This window comes from Neopsephotus bourkii, unplaced genomic scaffold (assembly GCF_033783945.1).
Source record: "Neopsephotus bourkii isolate Nb327-2 ecotype Australia unplaced genomic scaffold, CSIRO-AGI_Nbou_v1 NB_1637, whole genome shotgun sequence".
NCBI classification, from domain to species: domain Eukaryota; kingdom Metazoa; phylum Chordata; class Aves; order Psittaciformes; family Psittacidae; genus Neopsephotus; species Neopsephotus bourkii.
This window is the reverse complement of record NW_026902112.1, coordinates 391,408-409,936: the sequence shown is the minus strand read 5'-3', so window position 1 is coordinate 409,936 and position 18,529 is coordinate 391,408. Positions and strand designations below refer to the sequence as shown.

The following is an 18,529-nucleotide window of genomic DNA, read 5'->3' as shown; positions in this document are numbered from 1 at the left end:
GCTACTGCTTTGACATGTGTGGTTAGCTAATAGTCTGTAAGGAATCAAGGGCAGAGATGAGACTTCATATCTGTATACAGCATTGATCAGACTAATTCATGTAACAGCTTTTCTCTGCACATTTTGAAACAGGTGTTGAAATATTGGAAAGGATATTAAAAAACAGGATGCAATGATTTGAGAAAGAGAAGAGAAATGCTTTATAGCAAAACACTTAAAAGCTCAATCTGTTTAGTTTATGAGGAAGAATACTGAGAAGTAAATAGACTACAAAATATAAATATCTTCATGGGGAGAAAATATGCAGTTCTAAAGGATTATTTAATCTTGCAGAGAAAAGCAAAACTGGTTAGAAGCAGCCAAAAAAAAAAACAGAAAAAGAAAAGAAGTTAGGAAGTAAGGACAGAATTTTGACAGTAATAAGCTCTTCTAACAAACTACTGAGGAAAAAAAAATCCAAAGTGAAAAAATCATTTCCATCACTTGATAACCTTGATTACGGCTGGATGCTTTTATGGGAGATGTATTTTAAACCACCATATGCTATTGGGATCACTACAGAACTAACTGTGACATGGCTAAGATATGAGCAGTCCAAGTGGATGGGTTTTTTTAGGCTTCAATGTATGTATATAAAAGTACGAAATTTGTCAAGAAGTATTTACCAGCCAGAAATCTGAGCAAATAGTTATAATATGGCTGTGGTAGGATTGCAGGAATACTCTCTGATGGGTTTGAAGGAGTACATATTTTTTTCCTCTTGCTGCCCCCCAAATGTCCCCATTGAGAGGGAGTATGACATTGGAGTCAGACCATTAAGTCTGAATAGACAAAATGTTTATTACTCAGTGTGAGGCAAAACACTTAATCAGAGGTACTCCTGAGCGTATCCATTTGATTTTGTTTATGAATTAGGATTTCCAAGTATTCAATGTAATGAGTTTATGTAGACTGGAGTTCTGCATCTTGTAAGCATAATTTCCTGATTTGGCTGCTTTTTCTATTGACTTGGTTTTGAAACAGTTTTAAATAAGTTAGCAAATATTCACCCTTTGCAGTCCAAGTAGTGTCAATGACTGTGCTCTCAGATTCTGAAGAAAGAGTGGATGTCTTCAGTGTTGCATCCTGCTTTATGGGCACTTAATGCTGATAAATGTAGGAAGATTTCTATTTTCCTGAGCAGCTCAGCAGTTGCTTCCAAAGGATATTGACTACAGAACAGATCCAGAAGGAATCTGCTGCTGTTTCTACTTTCTTTTTACAGAAAAGTTAGGGTAAAACAGCTGCAGACTTGTCCAGTGTTAACCAGAGTGACAAGTCAAGGCACAACTTGTACCCTTTCACAGGAGATGCTGAACTCTGAGATGCTTTTGTTGAGTGGACAAAGTGGACATCAGTCCTGTATTAGGTACCAGCCTGGTACTACAGGCACAAAAAGAACATACTCTCCACTTCTTTTCCTTCTTCATCTCCCCAAGCCTTGTTCCCCAAATCAGCTCACATCAGTGCAGAACGTTTTTATCATACTAACACTGACAGTCAAAGCCATTCTGATTTTAAGTAATAGTGCTTGCAAGACCAAAATTTTAACTTAAACAAGCCACCCATAATGCTTTCACAGCAAATTTCTTAGCTTCAGATTCCATAGCATTTACTGTATATGATGTGTAGCTAAATGTAGCATAGCTTGATACAGGGTTTCCTCTAAATCTCAGTATAGCGATTCCTTAAATGAATGTGATGCTCTGGCAGTTGTGAACGTGCAAGTTTTGCCAGAAATATGCACACTTCAATAAACAATTAAGACTCCACTGTGTGCAATAGGATGGGGAAATATTAGAAATTTCCTTTTTAGTAACGGGGATAATGCAGTCTTCATCAAACATTGCTGTCTCTTGTGGGCATAAAATGCAATTTAACAGAAAGGTTACACTCATCTCTCTCAAATGTGCAGGGTGTAATTCGCATTTGTCCAAGAGGTTTTGCACATTGTATCTCTTAGGCCTTCAAGTGGTAATCAAATACAGTGCAGTAAGAGGCTTGCCCTCTAAACTGATAAAAGTCAACCCTACCACGGCTCCAAGACAATTCAATGCTGACGATGAGTTCAAAAGCTCTCCTGAGAGAACAGGAGTTCAGGCCAACTGAGCTTACAACTCCCTGCAAATTACCCTGAGCATGTTTGGGCAGTTAGAAACCAAATCTTCTCCTGTTCCAGTAGTCCCTGTTTGAGAAGAGGTGTCACAGATATGACTTTCTGCCACAACTTGCAGTTGCATACCAGGCTATGCACAGTCTCAGTTCTTGAGGTCATGGTTAGCCTGATGATGTAGTGCCCCTTTGACCTTTCCTTCCCTTGTTTTCTTTCCCACTACCATTGTGGGGATCCTGCCAACTGTAAACTAGTTTTGAGCTTCTGCCAAATGAGTATACTCCTTCAACCTGACTCAGCTGAAGAAATTTGCTTCAGGTTTTGCACTGCTCATTTCACTAAGTACACTTAGTCACCTCAATATCTTCCTTTTTCTGGGGGACAGCATACTGACTTCTGATGCAAATGACCAAGCCTCTGTTCCAGTCATCAGGATAAAGTGATGTAGAAAAGGACTAGTCTTCTTTTCCATTATAGTGACTTCTTTTATCACAGTTAAGTGGCATCACCTCATGGCATTTTCACAAGTTGCTTTGCTGCAATGCCCAACAGCCCTCACCCGTAGCCATGGCTCCACGGTTCTACAGCCATCCTGCAGTGGCACACTTCATACGGAGTACATCTTTCTGGGCTATGAGGGCATCAGATTGGCTGACAGCACTGCTGTCGTGGTTTAAAACCAGTCAGGCAGCTTGTTCACTCCCCCCCACTTCCTCCCTCTTCTCTTTCTTTCCTTCCCCCCCTTCTTGCCTCCACCCCACCCCCCCCCCCCCGGCTCCTGGAGGGATGGGGAGGAGAATCAAAAGAATGTAACTGCCACTGGCTGACATAAGAACAGTCCAGTAACTAAGGTATAACACAAATCACTGCTGCTGCCACCAGTAATAATAATGATAAAAGAAAATAATAAGGGAAGAGAATATGATACCACCTGCCGAAACAAGTCCAACCCCAACCCCCCAAAAGAGACCCCGTGCCCTTCTGGGTAACTCGCAGTTACCTCCCCGGGCATGATATGCTGTGGTATGGAATACCTCTTTGGCTAGCCTGGGTCAGGTGTCCTGTCTCTGCTTCCTCCTGGCCTCCCCTCCTCCCTGGCAGAGCATGAAACTCACAGAGTCCTTTGTCAGAGTAAACATGACTTAGCAACAACTAAAAACATTGGTGTTATCAGCTCTATTCCCAGGCTGAAAGTCAAAACACAGTGCTGCACCAGCTACTAAGGAGAAAAAATTGACTGCTACTGCTAAACCCAGGACAACTGCTCAGAGGAGCTGGCTAAAGGATGCTTTGCCAGAATTTAGCGTTGGCTTTCAGAACGTCACTGTCTTCTCCATATATCAGTAACATATCTGGAGGAGATAGAATTGGCTACAAACTATGTTAGTTAGAAGCTACCTACAATGATCATTTAGTCCAAATGCCTAACCACTTAAGGGTTGACAAAATTAGAGCATCCTATTAAGGGCATTGTCCAAATGGGGTACTGTCCAAATGCCTTTTAAACACAGACAGGCTTGGGGTATCGATCACCTCTCTAGGAAGCCTGTTCCAGTGTCTGACCACCTTCTCAATAAAGAAATGCTTCCTCACGTCCAATCTAGATGTCTTTCAAAGGTGGCTTCCTTGATATTCATCCCATTTTATCACTTCAGGATCCCCAAGGGATCAAGTACACTTCAGCAGCTAGGTGATAGAACCGAGCATTTTAATTCAGTTTCCCCCAAAGCAATTGAGAACATAATGCTAAACCCAGTTCTGGGGCCCAATCTGAAACTAATAAGGATCCCCCAGGGTTTCAAGGTTTCGTGAAACATTACAATATTGCAGGATGCCTGCATGCTGTTTAGATCTTCCCTGGTGGTCTCTAACGGCCAGTGAAGGAGATTCCCTTTTAGCTTGCACTACACAAGGACTAAAATGTCACTTTCCTAAAGCACTTGTGATCTAGATAGACATGAAGAACTCAAGAAGTAAAAGAGGAAAAGAAAACACATGCACAGAAATATATGGTGATAAGGTGACAAGGTCCTGTCAGTTTTAAGATGTTTCGTGGCCATCTGTGATTGGAGTTGTTCTGTGGAAGAGGACATGAGCTAAAGAAAAGATAAAGGAGGACATGAGAAAAGGGAGGACAGAATATCATGAATAAGTATGGCATGAAGAAAGCTGAGGTGAAAGTTTTCTCACATCTCTTTTCCCCAGCTTAAGTGCCATCCATACACATTTATGTTGCACTACTTAAATAAGAGCTGTCAGGCCTAACACATTTTTGCCTGAATTATTCATAAATCTGTATGATCACAAGAGAAGAAGGAGTTATTTGGATTAAACTAATTTTAATTAACATAACTGGCATATAATTACTAGTTTCATCCAAGTAACTTACCTTAGCACAGGTTCTGCAGCAACCATAATAAACATATATGTTCTTTAAAAAAAGTTCTGTGTGTCCTGACTTAAAGCTTAATTTTCTCCTAAAATAGACCTACCAAGACTCTTTCTGTTTGCCTTTTGCACACAATTTATTCATTTAATATTTCTATATTCCAGGTAGATGCCAGAAGAGAAATTGTTCCTAAAGCAGTAATCACTAGCAGTCATGTAAGAGAGTTCCTTCATGACTAATTGCATTTGACACTAATTGCTGTTTATTGAAGAACCTGAGTGAAACATCACTCTGACAAGTATCTGGATACTGCCTGCATCTGTTGCAATTTGCCGTATTTCCTGCTATTGGTGCCCCACTTGATAGGGCCAGCTCTCTTGTGGATGGCTCCGCTGCTTACATAGAGGTGTGACTCAGAGGAGGCTGCTGTTTCTTATCCAGCACCATGCTAAATGCTGTACTGATTCAGTCCTTTAAAGCAGGGCTCTGGGAGGAGTGATTGCTTCCATACTCTCCCAGCTTGGTTGATACACAAACTTCTTCAGCTTTTGCTGGCTTTTACAGTAATGCTGGAGTACTGTGTGACAGTAAATCCTAAATGATAATTTACACTGATGTCATTAAGGGACACCATCAAAAGTGAGTTATTCCTTTCCTTGGCTGGCCAAAGGCCAGAATAATTAGCTGGGAGTTAGAAGGAGCAACTAATTGGATTCATTGCAACTACCCAGCACAACAGTGAAAATGAGAAATCTGAAGGTGTTCATTTTTAACTTGGCTGCTTGTCTGAAAAAAACAAATGAAATCTGTTCAGGTAAACAAAGATCCATACTGGTACTTCCTCTGCCAATATTTTTAATTATTTTAATCTCATCTAATATGGCAACCTCTTTTTTGACTCCTAATTAATTTAACCAAATTATCTGCAATTAATAGCTTAGGTAGGAGAAAAGTAAGTGCCAGAAGACTCTTGCTGGATTGACAGAAACTCAAAAACATCAGAAGAAAAACTTGTACAAACAATATGGTAGAAGTCATATTTATTGATAAAAATTAATATATCTGCTATAAAATTTGTAACAGTAATGCAACTGAATATTTATGTTGATGCATAAACCTGAATGTTACATACCAAATACAATACAGTAACACTGGTTTCCTCCTTATTTACATGTTTATGAAAATTGATATGCAATCCATGTTAAAAGAACTTGTAATGGAGAATAGTTACATTAGAAAAATAATATTCTTGATAAAGCATTCTTGAGGACTCCAATCACATTTTCAGGCCTCTTTCAATAAGGCAAAAATCCCTGGTACAGCATATAACTTAATTTACAAAATACAATAACTTCAAACACATCTTCAAGTTTTCTTTTGGTATGCTTTTCCTCACTGCAAAATTACTCCATTCTCTTACTAAACAGAAAGAACTTTCAATAACAAAGCTTAATGAGTTCTACTACATATTACATATACATCGCTGTAGCTTAGCGACCATAACCGGGCAGTCTTTCTCCTTAACTGTTTGCTCAATGAGCTTTTCTTAGATGTAGGACATGTAGTATTTTGAAATCATTATGACTGTGGTATCTTTCTTCAGTTTTCATAGGAAACAGATCTGTCACATTTTGAAACTTTGTTTTTTTTTTTAATTTTATTTTATTTTAGGAACTGGTGCACAACTACATTTCCACTCACAAGAGAACGTCACAAATGTAACTAAAATCAGGCTTGGATAACTTTGAAAACATACTACTATGTGCCCAAACCCAAATTTCTTACTTTAATACTTTATAACCCTGCCATGCTCTAGGAATTTCTCTTCTGCATAGCTTCATTACTAGTCACAGTCAGACAGTTTTAATTCCTTCAAAGGCACAAAACTTCCACCTCTTTTCCAGTGTTGCTCCTACACCAGTGAATTCTTGTTTAAACATGCGTGGCAGTCTCATCAAAAGCATTTCTATCTCATTTGCAGAGATCTAAGAAAGAAGTGAAAGTAAAATTAGAGTGAGAAAACTGTCCTATAGATTGGAAAGGGGAAATAGGGAGAACAGAAATAAAGGGGCAAAGGGGGGGAATACAGGCCAGATGAAAACAACCAACCATTTATATTTTTTTTTAACCTTAGCCTGACAGGAATTTCCAGACTCCAAAGCAAGTGCAGATTCCTTGCAGGAATGCTTCCGCTTTTGTAAGTGGCTTCCCACTGTAAAAGAATGACAACTGCTATGTTGGGGCTGCAGCCCCACCATGTGATATGAAGTCCATCTAAGAACTACAGTTGTGGATATACTTGTGAGAAGGAGGAAGCAAATGGGACCTTATTCTTTCTCATCCCAGGAGCTCTTGAATCCTCCTCCTGCTCCATCAGTTCTTCTCTTGCAAAAAAGATGTCACACAGACTTTATTTTTTAGTCAGCTCACTTTTGTTACTTAGGGCTGACTATCCATGGAGCCATATTATAGAATCATATGTTGTCCCAGTTTGAAAAATCCAGCAGCTCTAGATAACTAAGCCATAAAGTACTTGACTTGGCATTACTCAGGATGTTTTTATGGTATCAAAACCTTAATCACTGGTCACCTTCCTAATGGGAAGGATGTTCTCATTGCAGAAAACACTTTCACAAAGGCAACTTTTCTGGTATAATCAGTAGTAAGTAAAGAAATGAACAGTCACGTAAAATCATGATGATAGGGCTGGAGTACCTCTCCTATGGAGAAAGGCTGAGATGAGGATTGTTCAGCCTGGAGAAGGCTCTGGGGAGACCTTTCAGCAGCCTTCCAGTGCCTAAAGGGGGGCTACAAGGAATCTGGAGAGGGACTTTGGCCCTGGACATGTAAGGGTAAGACAAGGTGGAATAACTTTCAACAGAAAGAGGGTTGATTTAGATTAGATATAAAGAAGAACTTCTTTACTGTGAGGGTGGTGAGGTACTGGAAGACGTTGTCCAGAGAAGCTGTGGCTGCCCCATCTCTGGCAGTGTTCAAGGCCAGGTTGGGCATGGCTTTGTGCAACCTTCTCTAGTGGAAGGTGACCATGCCCATTTAAGGTCTTCAAGGTCCTTTCTAACCCAAACCATTCTATGATTCTATGAAAATGAAAGATTTTATCTTACTGCTACTTCTTCTAAAGTAATGGCATGAAAAAATCAGTAAAGAAATTTATGGGTGCTGCCTGTTACCCATAGGTATCTTCATGCCTTGATAGGCTTCTCTGTCAATGATAATTCTGCTTATTCATATTAGTAGGTGCTGAAAATTAGTCTTGGAGAAATTCTAAAGCCCCAGAGTAATCAGATCCATCTTGTACATATTCTCATGACAGTAACGAGTTTGTCGCTGACATGGACAGTGGGATTGAATGCACCCTCAGCAAGTTTGCTGATGACACCAAGCTGTGTGGTTCGGTTGATACGCTGGAGGAAAGGAATGCCATCCAGAGGGACCTTGACACGCTTGTGAGGTGGGCTGATGTCAGCCTCATGAAGTTTAACCATGCCAAGTGCAAGGTCCTACACCTGGGTTGCAGCAATCCCAGGCACAGCTACGGGTTGGACAGAGAAGAGATTCAGAGCAGCCCTCCAGAGAAGGACCTGGGGGTGGTGGTCGGTGAGAAAATGAATATGAGCTGGCTTCAGTGTGCGCTTGCAGCCCAGAAAGCCAACTGTATCCTGGGCTGCATCAAAAGGAGCGTGACCAGCAGGTTGAAGGATCTGATCCTGCCCCTCTACTCTGCTCTCGTGAGACCTCACTTGGAGTATTGTGTGCAGTTCTGGTGTCCTCAACATAAAAAGGACATGGAACTGTTGGAACAAGTCCAGAGGAGGGCCACGAGGATAATCAGGGGACTGGAGCACCTTCTGTATGAAGACAGGCTGAGAAAGTTGGGGCTGTTCAGCCTGGAGAAGAGAAGGCTGCATGGAGACCCCTTAGCAGCCTTCCAGTATCTGAAGGGGGCCTACAAGGATGCTGGAGAGGGAGTCTTCACTAGGGACTGTAGTGATAGGACAAGGGGTAATGGGTTCAAACTTAAACAGGGGAAGTTTAGATTGGATATAAGGAGGAAATTCTTTCCTGTGAGGGTGGTGAGGCACTGGAATAGGTTGTCCAGGGAACTTGTGAATGCTCCATCCCTGGCAGTGCTCAACGCCAGGTTGGACGAAGCCTTGGGTGAGATGGTTTAGTGTGACATGTCCCTGCCTATGGCAGGAGGGTTGGAACTTGGTGATCTTAAGGTCCTTTCCAACCCTAACTATTCTATGATTCTAATGGAGAGCAAGTTACCTTTGGGTAATGTATCTGAGCTCTATACTGAGCCCTCAGCCCACAAGGGTTTGCTGACCTTATCATTCCTTCTCAGGTGACGAGTGACAGGCTAACCATGGAAAGAAATTGAAATTCATCTCTGCTATTGCATCTATGGATTGAACTGTTGAAAAGCAATTTGTTGTTATAAGCAGTTACTTCCAAAATAACCCAGTGAGGTCAAATTTTGCGGCTTGTGTATATTATGCAAAAGCTAGGTCCAGTGGTAGCTACAGGGACTGGTATGCTGGCACCATGGTGAGATGGAGACAACGCGCCTTCCAGGAAAGCTGTGTTTGTAAGTTAAGGGTTTCATTCTGGAAGCCACAGAAGACACAAAAGGCACAGAAGACAGCACATTACTCACATGAGCAGAAATTCAAGGACAAAGCCCACAGACATACACAAGGAGGGCAATGAAGGTGTTGAAGGGTTTAGAACACAAGTCGTGTGAGGAGTGGCTGAAGGAACTGGGGTTGTTTAGCCTGAAGAAAAGAAGTTCAGGGGAGACCTTATCACTTTCCACAGCTACTTCGAAGGAGGTTGTAGCAAGGTGGATGTTGGTCTCTTCTCTCAGATAACAAGCAATAAAACAACAGGAAATTGCCTCAAGATGTGCCAGGGGAGGTTTAGATTGGATATAAGAAAAATTTATTCCCCAGAAGAGTTGTCAAGTATTTGAACAGGCTGTCCAGGGAAATGGTGGAACCACCATCCCTAGAGGAATTTATAAGACATGTAGATGTGGGGACATGATTTACTGATGGACTTGGCAGTGATAGGTTTACAGTTGTACTAGTGGTCTAATGACCACTACACAAGGAGTGCAACTCACATTCTGAGACCATAGATACATTCTGACTCTTTGTTGCAAGAAGATCTGGGCAAACACTGTCATCTCCAGGTCCATAGGAAGTATTGGTCGATACGGATCAGTGCTGTGGTTAACTGCAGCTAATCTGCTAAGTATCTCATGCAATCTATCATCCCATAGAGCTGTTTAGCAATTAGAATAACATTCACCTAATCAAAGGTGGCTATTTCACAGCTGAGCTTCTCACACTTGAAATGCTTAAATTCAGTGGAGAGGAAGAGGCCCTTTTGGTGTTAATTTAGTCTCATTCTACAGTAGATATTTAAAAGTAAGCCAATGAATTTTATCCTACAGCTATGTTTTGATTATGGACTGCATGAGCTGATGCAGTGGCTATACCTTTTCTGAGTCTAGCAATAGGGTCAGTCAGTTCCTTTATAAGGCTCTCTCCACTTCCATGTGGAGACAAAGGGTATGCTTCATTGACCATTCACATGTCCACGAAAGTTCATCTTCAGTATGACCCATGCCTAACAACTTTTCAGAGAATAAGGAATTGTCTCCCAAAACTGCACAGTTTGACAGCTGTGGCTATACCTGCCTCTTGTTCTGTTTTCTTTCTCCTCAGCTGTATTTCAGGATCATGTATCATAAAATCAGCTGCTAGTCTTTGCCATTTAAAGCTCTCCTCTTCTTTGCCATAAAGAATAGCTCAGCAACGTGAAGCAAAGACCTCAGCACAAACACGTGCACTGTAATTTGCGAATGAATAAAGACCGCAAACCCCCAAGCCCCATATCCCATTATCTTTCTAATGGAAGTGTACTAAGAGTTTAACCTGCAGTAAAGAATAATGCAATATTTCTATAGAGAAAGCAGATTTTGATTAAATTTTTTTACCCTAGAGTCCAACTGCTGCATATAAGACCAAAGATATTCTATATTGGCTCCAAAAGGGTGGACGTGGAGAAATGTGGATATGATACCTGTATGAAAAACAAATGCACACAAGTTACTGAAACTGCCTCAGAAAAGATACCATTAAAATAAGCAAAATAATTCTGAATAGCCTGTTCTTGCAGGTTTTTCAGCATGAGTTATGATTCTTATTCTTCTTATACACCCCAATAATCATGACAAAATGGCACATTTTTAATGCAGTCATAATAACACAGTAAACACAATAGCTCATCTTCAGGAATGACAACAGTTAGCAAGTAAGTGACCAAGATAATATACTGATGAATAAAGGAATTTCTAAACAAAGACTTGCTGGAAACATTTCAACTACCAATTTTATGCTTGATTTACCAATATAAAATTGTGGATATTGTAACGGTAAAATTATTGCTTTTTTCCCCTTCACTGGATGTTCTGTTGTGAAAACGTTTCATATAATTGTGTCAGAAACCTCACTCCCTCAATTTTTTCTAATAATTACGCTGATGCTGGTTATGAAAAGTGTTTAATCCGTTATTACCCTAACTGCTGCTGAAGAAAACACAAATCCTTTATGACATATTTACGTATTTATTTTCTCTTAAAAGACAGCCAGTTATGTCTATCTTCACTGTTATTTACAGTGTTGTTGTAAAAGGCACAGGAACAAAAGTGGCTTAAAAGAAGTGAGGATCTAAGTCCAGGGATTTTTTCTGCAGTGAAAATAAAGTGACAGTATATGAATGATGACCAGAGAAAACAAGATTTGGGGCATCATAATTGCTATTAAAAGCACTATCAATTTTTTTTTTCTTCTAAACAAAGAATGAAAATACAAAATGGCATGTGTGTTACTTACTGTTTGGGGAGAGTTAAACTGTAAGATCAGAGCAAATATTTTCAACTCTGTTTGGATGGGTTTCTTAGCTAAACCACCCTAGGGGAAGTTCCTTATATTTAAAGCATAAACACCAGGATTAAAAATGCTTACAAATGACAAAAATGGGTCACTGTATCTTGTGTACTGCAGGCCATACTGCTTTCTTGATGCTGAATGAATTAGGATAATCTTGGATTTCATTTTCCCTCAAATACTGTCCATAGGTGAAAATGATTAGGAAAATTTAACTCATTTTAGACTGTCTTTGCAAAGAGCACCTTTTTTCTCCTTCATTTTTCTAATAGCATGTACAAACTTCTGATCCTGCAAAGGGAGTGGCATGTTTTTAATTTTATACTATGGCAAGTCCTAGCAGCAGTTGCTTTGTGCTGTGATATAAGCATGCACACAAGAGCTCTTGAAGCAAAAGCCAAGACCATCACACTTGGATGAGTTGACTGGAAATCCAATTTGTATTCAAATCACATTTTACCAGTGGCATTGTGTTATGTGTATTCCCAAGGCTTTTCAATTCAGGATGTTCAAAGCTAGCTCTTTCATATAATGCAAATAAAAAGTAATTTGAAAATATTTTGTATTTTTTGACTGGAATTCCATGATAACTTTTTATTAACAACTGTTTTCCTTTTGAGATCTTTTCCTCTAACGCAATATCAGATTTTGTCAAACATAGACAAACTTAGCAAATGGATGGAGGCAAAGCTCATTTTTTTCCTTGCCACACCTGAACATGCCTCAGAGGAAAAGATAACATGAAATCCATCTTGAGAAATCTTTTGCCTTTCAACTATAACAGTAAGTCAGTTGTGGGGGTATTATGACCAGTAATACCTCGACTGAGATTAGACTGTTTATCAGAGTGTGCCACTGAACAGCTGGTGGATGGAACCCACTTTGGGACACTGCCACCACTTGTCACAGTGAAATAATGAGTGATCTAGAAAAAAAGTTTGTTATTCTATTCTTAAAATCCCACCCTTCCTACCCTTCTCACAGAAGTTATCTTTGAAAATATCGAACACTGCAGTTCAAAGTTCCACATTTTATTATAACAAGCAAAATAAAATCAATTCATACATTTCTGTATGTCCCATTGTTCCACATCTCACCAGTCACAGAAGTTTGTGTACTTTCAAACCTTTAAATACATTCTTCACTTTGAAATGACCTTTTTGGTCTGAACTGTCTGAATCCCTGACCCAGTAATAAGCCAGCTACTTTCCTGGTGCTTAGCAGATGCAAATGAGTTGCATCTAAACAAATTGAGGTAGTTCTGAAACTATCACCTACCAGGATACTGCTGATTTTGTGAAAAGACCAAACCAAAGAAATGAAACCTGGTCTTTCAGGTCAGCATTCCTGTGAACTGCAACCATGCCACAGGGAGCACTTTGGACCGTGGGACTTTAAGGCTCTATGAAAGCCAAACTGAAACCAAGTCCACTAAAAACCACTGAAACCAGACACAAGATATGCATGGATATCAACGGGGCATGTTCCCTCCAAGGATAGCATGGGTACAGCCAGCATTCCTGTGTGGCTAAATGCCAGGTAGCAGTGGGCTGGTCCACTGCCTATAAGCTTCAGCTTTTATGCACTCCTCATGTCAAAAGCATAAATCTGGCTTGCTTAATACATTCGGTATACATATTTTTTGCTTGGTAGTTTATTAATATTATTTCTATTCCCTTCTTCTTCACCATTTTGTCTAATAATCAGATAATATGTTATACAAGTCTAGCCTACTAGTCTTGATGTAAATAAAGTCTTCATACATTCATGCTGCAAACCTAAATGCAGATCCTGTATTTTTCTTCCTACCTGAAATCCTTTATTTAAACTACGGAATTTTTCAGAACTGAACAGTTCACTTGTATTTTAGGATTTCTCATACTAAAAGCCATTATGAATACAGATGAAAATTAAAAAATATCTTTTTTTTTTTTTTTTACTTTTATTAGCATAAAGGTGCGTGTAAACACACATGCAAATGAGAAGCTTATTAAAAGGCATTTTGTTCTCAAAATTCTTTTTTGAGGTTATCTTACCTATTAATAGTGCCTCTTTCTCTGATTTTAAACCCGGGCTTCGTTTCTCTGAATTCTTTTCTCTGTCTTGGTTGACCAATGCTACTGTCAATACATTGATTTCCTATAAAGTTAAAAAAAACCCAAACAAAACAGGTGGTCATGTAGATTTCATTTACTTCAATTAAACCTTTCTGCTTCCTTTCAACACTGTAAAAAAGACCACTACTTTAATTCACATCTAAAGACAAGACAATTATAAATAATTGATTTGTTTGCAGAATATTAAGGCAGTTTTTGAAATACCTTTATGACAAGAGCTGCCAAGAAGAGAATTTTGCTTGTGGACTAAGTAATAACTTTGTTGTTAGTGCTTCTTCATTATAACAGCTTCAAAGATGTGCCATAAAGTGTGAGGATGGTCAGAAAACACATTTTCTTTCTATTAAAGCTGTAAACAAAGACTGCCTCTAGGGAACATGGATAGAAACATTCAGCTACAGCTGTAAGAGTAAATTCACCAGTCACTAGTAATGCTTCTAGCTACTAGAGCGCAACCATCTACCCTGTTATACTCTTCAACCAGTACCTGGCATGCTGTTGGCCCTTGTCCCAGACAATTCGCAGGAACATTTTGGGGGTCAGCACATTTCAGGGACCATTCCCAACAGGTAGTTTGCATAAGGCTATCTTGTTTTGAGGACTGAGAGAAAGCCTTAAGGGCAAAGAAGTGAAGGATCCTGCTTTGAGCTCCTTTTTTATGCAATCAGGTGGAATGAGGCACCCAAGTCTCAGCCAAGCTAGCATGCTAGGTGCTCTACCAGAAGTACCCAGGCAGTTGTGTGACACAGACTGCTCTTCTCCTGGGTGTATGTGAAGTAAACAAATTATCTCAATTTCAGAGTCATGTAAGTGGCCTCAAAGTGCAGCGCACAAAATTCAAGCATATATATGGGCTGTTTCCATGGAGCAACTGATATGCAGTAACTCGTTCCTTGTTTTGGCAGTGACTCATTCTGCTGCATCTGCTCTGTGAAATGCTCAGCAATTCCAAAGAACCTTGGAGGCAAAGCGCATGGGGCTGGAGATCTGGTGGTATGAGATGGGGCTGTGCAGGAATGGTGCTCTTTATGTTCTGGTTGGGGAAGGTAAGGTAATCAGCTGGAGGCTGCATGGGACTGGGCAGCCTTAAATGGGAGTAAACTTGCACTCTTCAGTGTAATGATGTGCCCCATCTAGAACATGCACTTGGGGTGGTGCCTTGCTCCAAAATTCTTGGCAAGCATTTTTTACAAGGAAAGAGAAACAGTGGGCTTGGGTTGCCCTAGGGCATTTCTGAAGGTGTGAATAATCCATGCTAAGAAAAGGCCAAACCTCAAAATATGTCAAATGTACCTCTTTATAGGTGACTAATGGCTTCATAGCCTGTGCGACTGGTAAAAAGAGTAGGCCCTTCCTCATTTCCAATTAAAAAACTATGCAAAACACCCACAACAAGACAAACAAACCAAAACCACATCCCCCCCCCCCCCCCCCTACTTTGTGCTCTTTATAGGCTGGCTTCAAGGAACAGCTGCCCGATACAGCCCCAATGCCTCAGATTGCATGATGGGTTCAAATGTTCCCTTGCATTATGAAAACGAGCAAGCTGCCATGTATCAGCTAAGAAACTGCATGTGCATTTGAGTCACACACACGCATATGTGTATCCTTAGGCCCCATTAACAAGGGGCTCTGGCAGACCTTAGCGCACAATGAAGGAGGAGTGACATCCATTGAGTCACCTGTGTGTAGTGGCTGCAGTGGCAGTAGCCAACCAAGGCATGTCTCCTGGTCAGATATCTGTGTGTAGATGTGTACATGCAAGCTAGTCAGCCTTTGCTGCCTTTTTAGTCAGTAGAAATAACATAATTTTTTAATCATATATTTTATTTACTTGTTTTATTTACTGGTTGAAATAAATTGGACCTTTGGGGTGCCTATTTTGTATTCCTTATTGGCTACAAAGGGAAACTTACAGCACAGATTTAGACACCTGCAAGTAGGAAGAAGCCTGCAGTTCAAGAGTTGCTGCGATTCCCTCTTAAAATAATGGTGTGCCTCAGTGCTTTGGCAGATACATCACCTTGACACTAACACTCCTGTAGCGTTGTAATGCACAGGGCACATTATAGCAGCAGGAGTATGCTCTGAGTTGTCCAGTAATGCTGATTCCCCTCCTGATAAGCCAAAGGTTAATGCAAATACTGATCTACTACTGGCCATGACATCCAAGAACACTGGAAGAAAACCCAGATAAGAAACAGAAATAAGAGAAGTGTTTGCATTAATTTCTCCATAAGGGCAGCAATGACAAGGGGGTTACAGATCAGGAGAACAGAGTTGGGTGACAGATTTCATGATACTGCACCAGAGGAGCAAAGCAGCATATGCCACTAGAGCTTGTACAGGTTCAGATGTAACTTATGACTCCATCAGAGACAGAGAAGCAGTTTAAAAATAACAATTCATGAGAGGGGAAGGAGAGAGCAGAGAGACGCGTATTTGATAAAACAGGCACCAAACACAACACACTAGCAGTTTCAGATGGGATTAGAAGTTTTGTCAAGCAGTGATGCAGAGAAAGAAACTATATTCCCATTGGGAGCAATGAACAGATGGATTCTCATTTAATGCCTAGATCTGAGCCTGTGCAGAACATTTTGTATGATTTATAGGACAGTGTAAATGGATGCTAAAGGAAGTCACATCAAGTGTTTCTTAACTGTGTGCTGGTACAGGGGATAAAAGAGTAAAATATTGGTTATGGGGAGCATGAGGCAACCAAGAGTGGCAAAAGACTAGCTTAAGAAGGATTTTGGAGGTCTGAAGAGGAGAGAGTTCTGCCATTCAAAACCACCCATCTCACAGAACATGATAGACAACTCTGAAGTATTCAGCTGCCAAAATAAGCTTGCAAAGGCCATGAGAAAATACAGGGTGTGCATGGTCACATAAAGGATTCAGGAATTAATAGTGATTTAAGAGAAATGGGCATAATTGTCTCTAAAAAACAAGTGTGAAATTCACCCAGAAACCCGGCTAATTATAATGCAAGTGAAAACCTTAAGTATCTGACTACACACTGCAGATAAAATCCAGTACCTATGAAGGCTCTACAACAAATCCTCACACAGTTAATTCGCACATTTGTAGAGGCACTACTTATGCCAACCCACAGAAACAAGACTTTCAAGAGCACAAAGGTGAATGAGGTAATAACTAATTGGAAAGAAACAGTTAGGTCATGTCTCTGACATGAGAAAAGAGCTACTGATCACCAGATGCCTGAGAAAAATTATTTAATACATACTACATTACAGTATTCCCTTTCTTTCCCGAGACCATCCTTTATTTGGCAAATTATATTTTTTGAGGTCCGAAGCAGTATTCTTTAGTCTTCTTGCATTATAAAAGGAATATTTTGTTACCATCTGTCAGCTACTACACTAAAGGACAAGAACACAGCTGAGCACATGCAAACCAGGAGCAAAATGACCTTGCAATAACCAAATACAACATATGAAAGCCTTAATCCAGGTTAAATCACACCTGGAGATCATTAGAAACCTATTCAGTATTCACAAATTATGTCAGGCATCTGAGAACATGGAGGCCTGATTTGATGACAGCTCCAGAGCTGCTCAGCATGAATGCAACCGTTCTTTGTGATGCTCTCACCATTGCCAGCTTGGAGCTTTTCCCTGCAAATGACGCTTTCATCCATCAGCAGATGATGAAAAGACATGAATTTCCCTTGATGAACTCTATGATTCTGCAGACACCCCTTGGAACCAGCATTTTAATTCAGGGCTTCCTGTTTTTGAGCCAGGAAGGGAAAGACAGAGAGAGGGTCTTTCTGGAAAACTTTCAGGAGAACTGAGGCTCAAAGGACAGGTCATAACAGTTTTCTCACACAGACTATTCACTTCCATGGGCAAACCTCTGATACTACAACTGATGCAGAGCTGATGGCTCTGGAGAGTCATTTATGTCAGTTTTAGCACATGGATGTATATCTTAGCCATGTTCTGGCTGCAAGGTGGGACAGAAGTTAGTTTTGTGTAAGCCTTTCATGTACCATGGCTTCTTTTGGAAGCAAGTGCAGGGGCATGGGCAAGCAGATTGCTCCAAAAGGTGTTTGGTCTCACTGTCCACTGTGGCCCACCACAGAGCATGTGGGTCCAACACTGTAGACAGCAAATAAGAGCATGACTCCTGCCAGCTGCACTTGCCAAAGACACACAGAGAAGTCCTGAAGGGTAGAAGAGATGCAGTGACTTTCTACAGAGGACAGTCACGGGTACTTTAAGAACAAAAGGCTAGCTTTGCACTCTAGGGGACTAGCAGACCAGAAAGCCCCAGATATTTAGGCTGGATGACTTAGGTCTTTCAGTCCTTCATTGGTTTCTTTCTTCCTCCTATGGGAAAATATTAAATAAAAAGTTCTCAATCCAGACATCACTAATCCTCTACAGGTCAGTCTTGCACCAGTACAAAAAAGGCAGACAGAATATAAAATGGTTGCTCTCAGGCTTCTATCTTTAGCAAAAATGGTTCTCTTTAATCTAAAAAGTGCTGTGATCACCTAAAAATGGGAGGAGTGAGGACTTGTTCTCCATAAATGCTAACCAAGAGCTGAGCAGGGATTCAACAGTAGCTGCCCTACCTGGAAACTATTCCTGCCACAGTGCAGCTCAGGAATCTGGAGACAGGATTTAATGAATGTGACACTGAAGACAACTGGCATGTGAGCAGGATGTAAATGACAAATATCCAAAGAGCTGAAACACTCCCTCTGCTATCTGGGTAATTCAAATATTTGATAATTACCGTTAAATCTAGGGGGAATGACGACTGCTTGCATTTTGTCTTCAAAGACCTCATTCCCTTTGTTGTAGTATATTGGATTCTGAAGAATTGTGTGGTGAGGTGGTAAAAATAATATTGTGCC

General features: G+C 40.4%; 2 protein-coding genes across 7 annotated transcripts in view; one reads left to right on the top strand and one right to left on the bottom strand.

The window, feature by feature from the left end:
• AKAP11 (A-kinase anchoring protein 11) overlaps nt 1-18,529 on the top strand; it is a 430,499-nt gene that overhangs the window by 388,993 nt on the left and 22,977 nt on the right. The gene's annotated exons all lie outside the window — the stretch shown is intronic.
• ENOX1 (ecto-NOX disulfide-thiol exchanger 1) overlaps nt 5,565-18,529 on the bottom strand; it is a 375,494-nt gene continuing 362,529 nt past the window's right edge. For all 6 annotated transcript variants that reach the window (XM_061374279.1, XM_061374278.1, XM_061374274.1 and 3 more), the window contains 3 exons: nt 13,558-13,660; nt 10,570-10,655; nt 5,565-6,526 (listed from right to left, as the gene is read on the bottom strand). In XM_061374279.1, the coding sequence (XP_061230263.1) occupies nt 6,395-6,526; nt 10,570-10,655; nt 13,558-13,660 (321 nt within the window). In that variant the 3' untranslated portion in view covers nt 5,565-6,394. The remainder of the gene's footprint in view (nt 6,527-10,569; nt 10,656-13,557; nt 13,661-18,529) is intronic.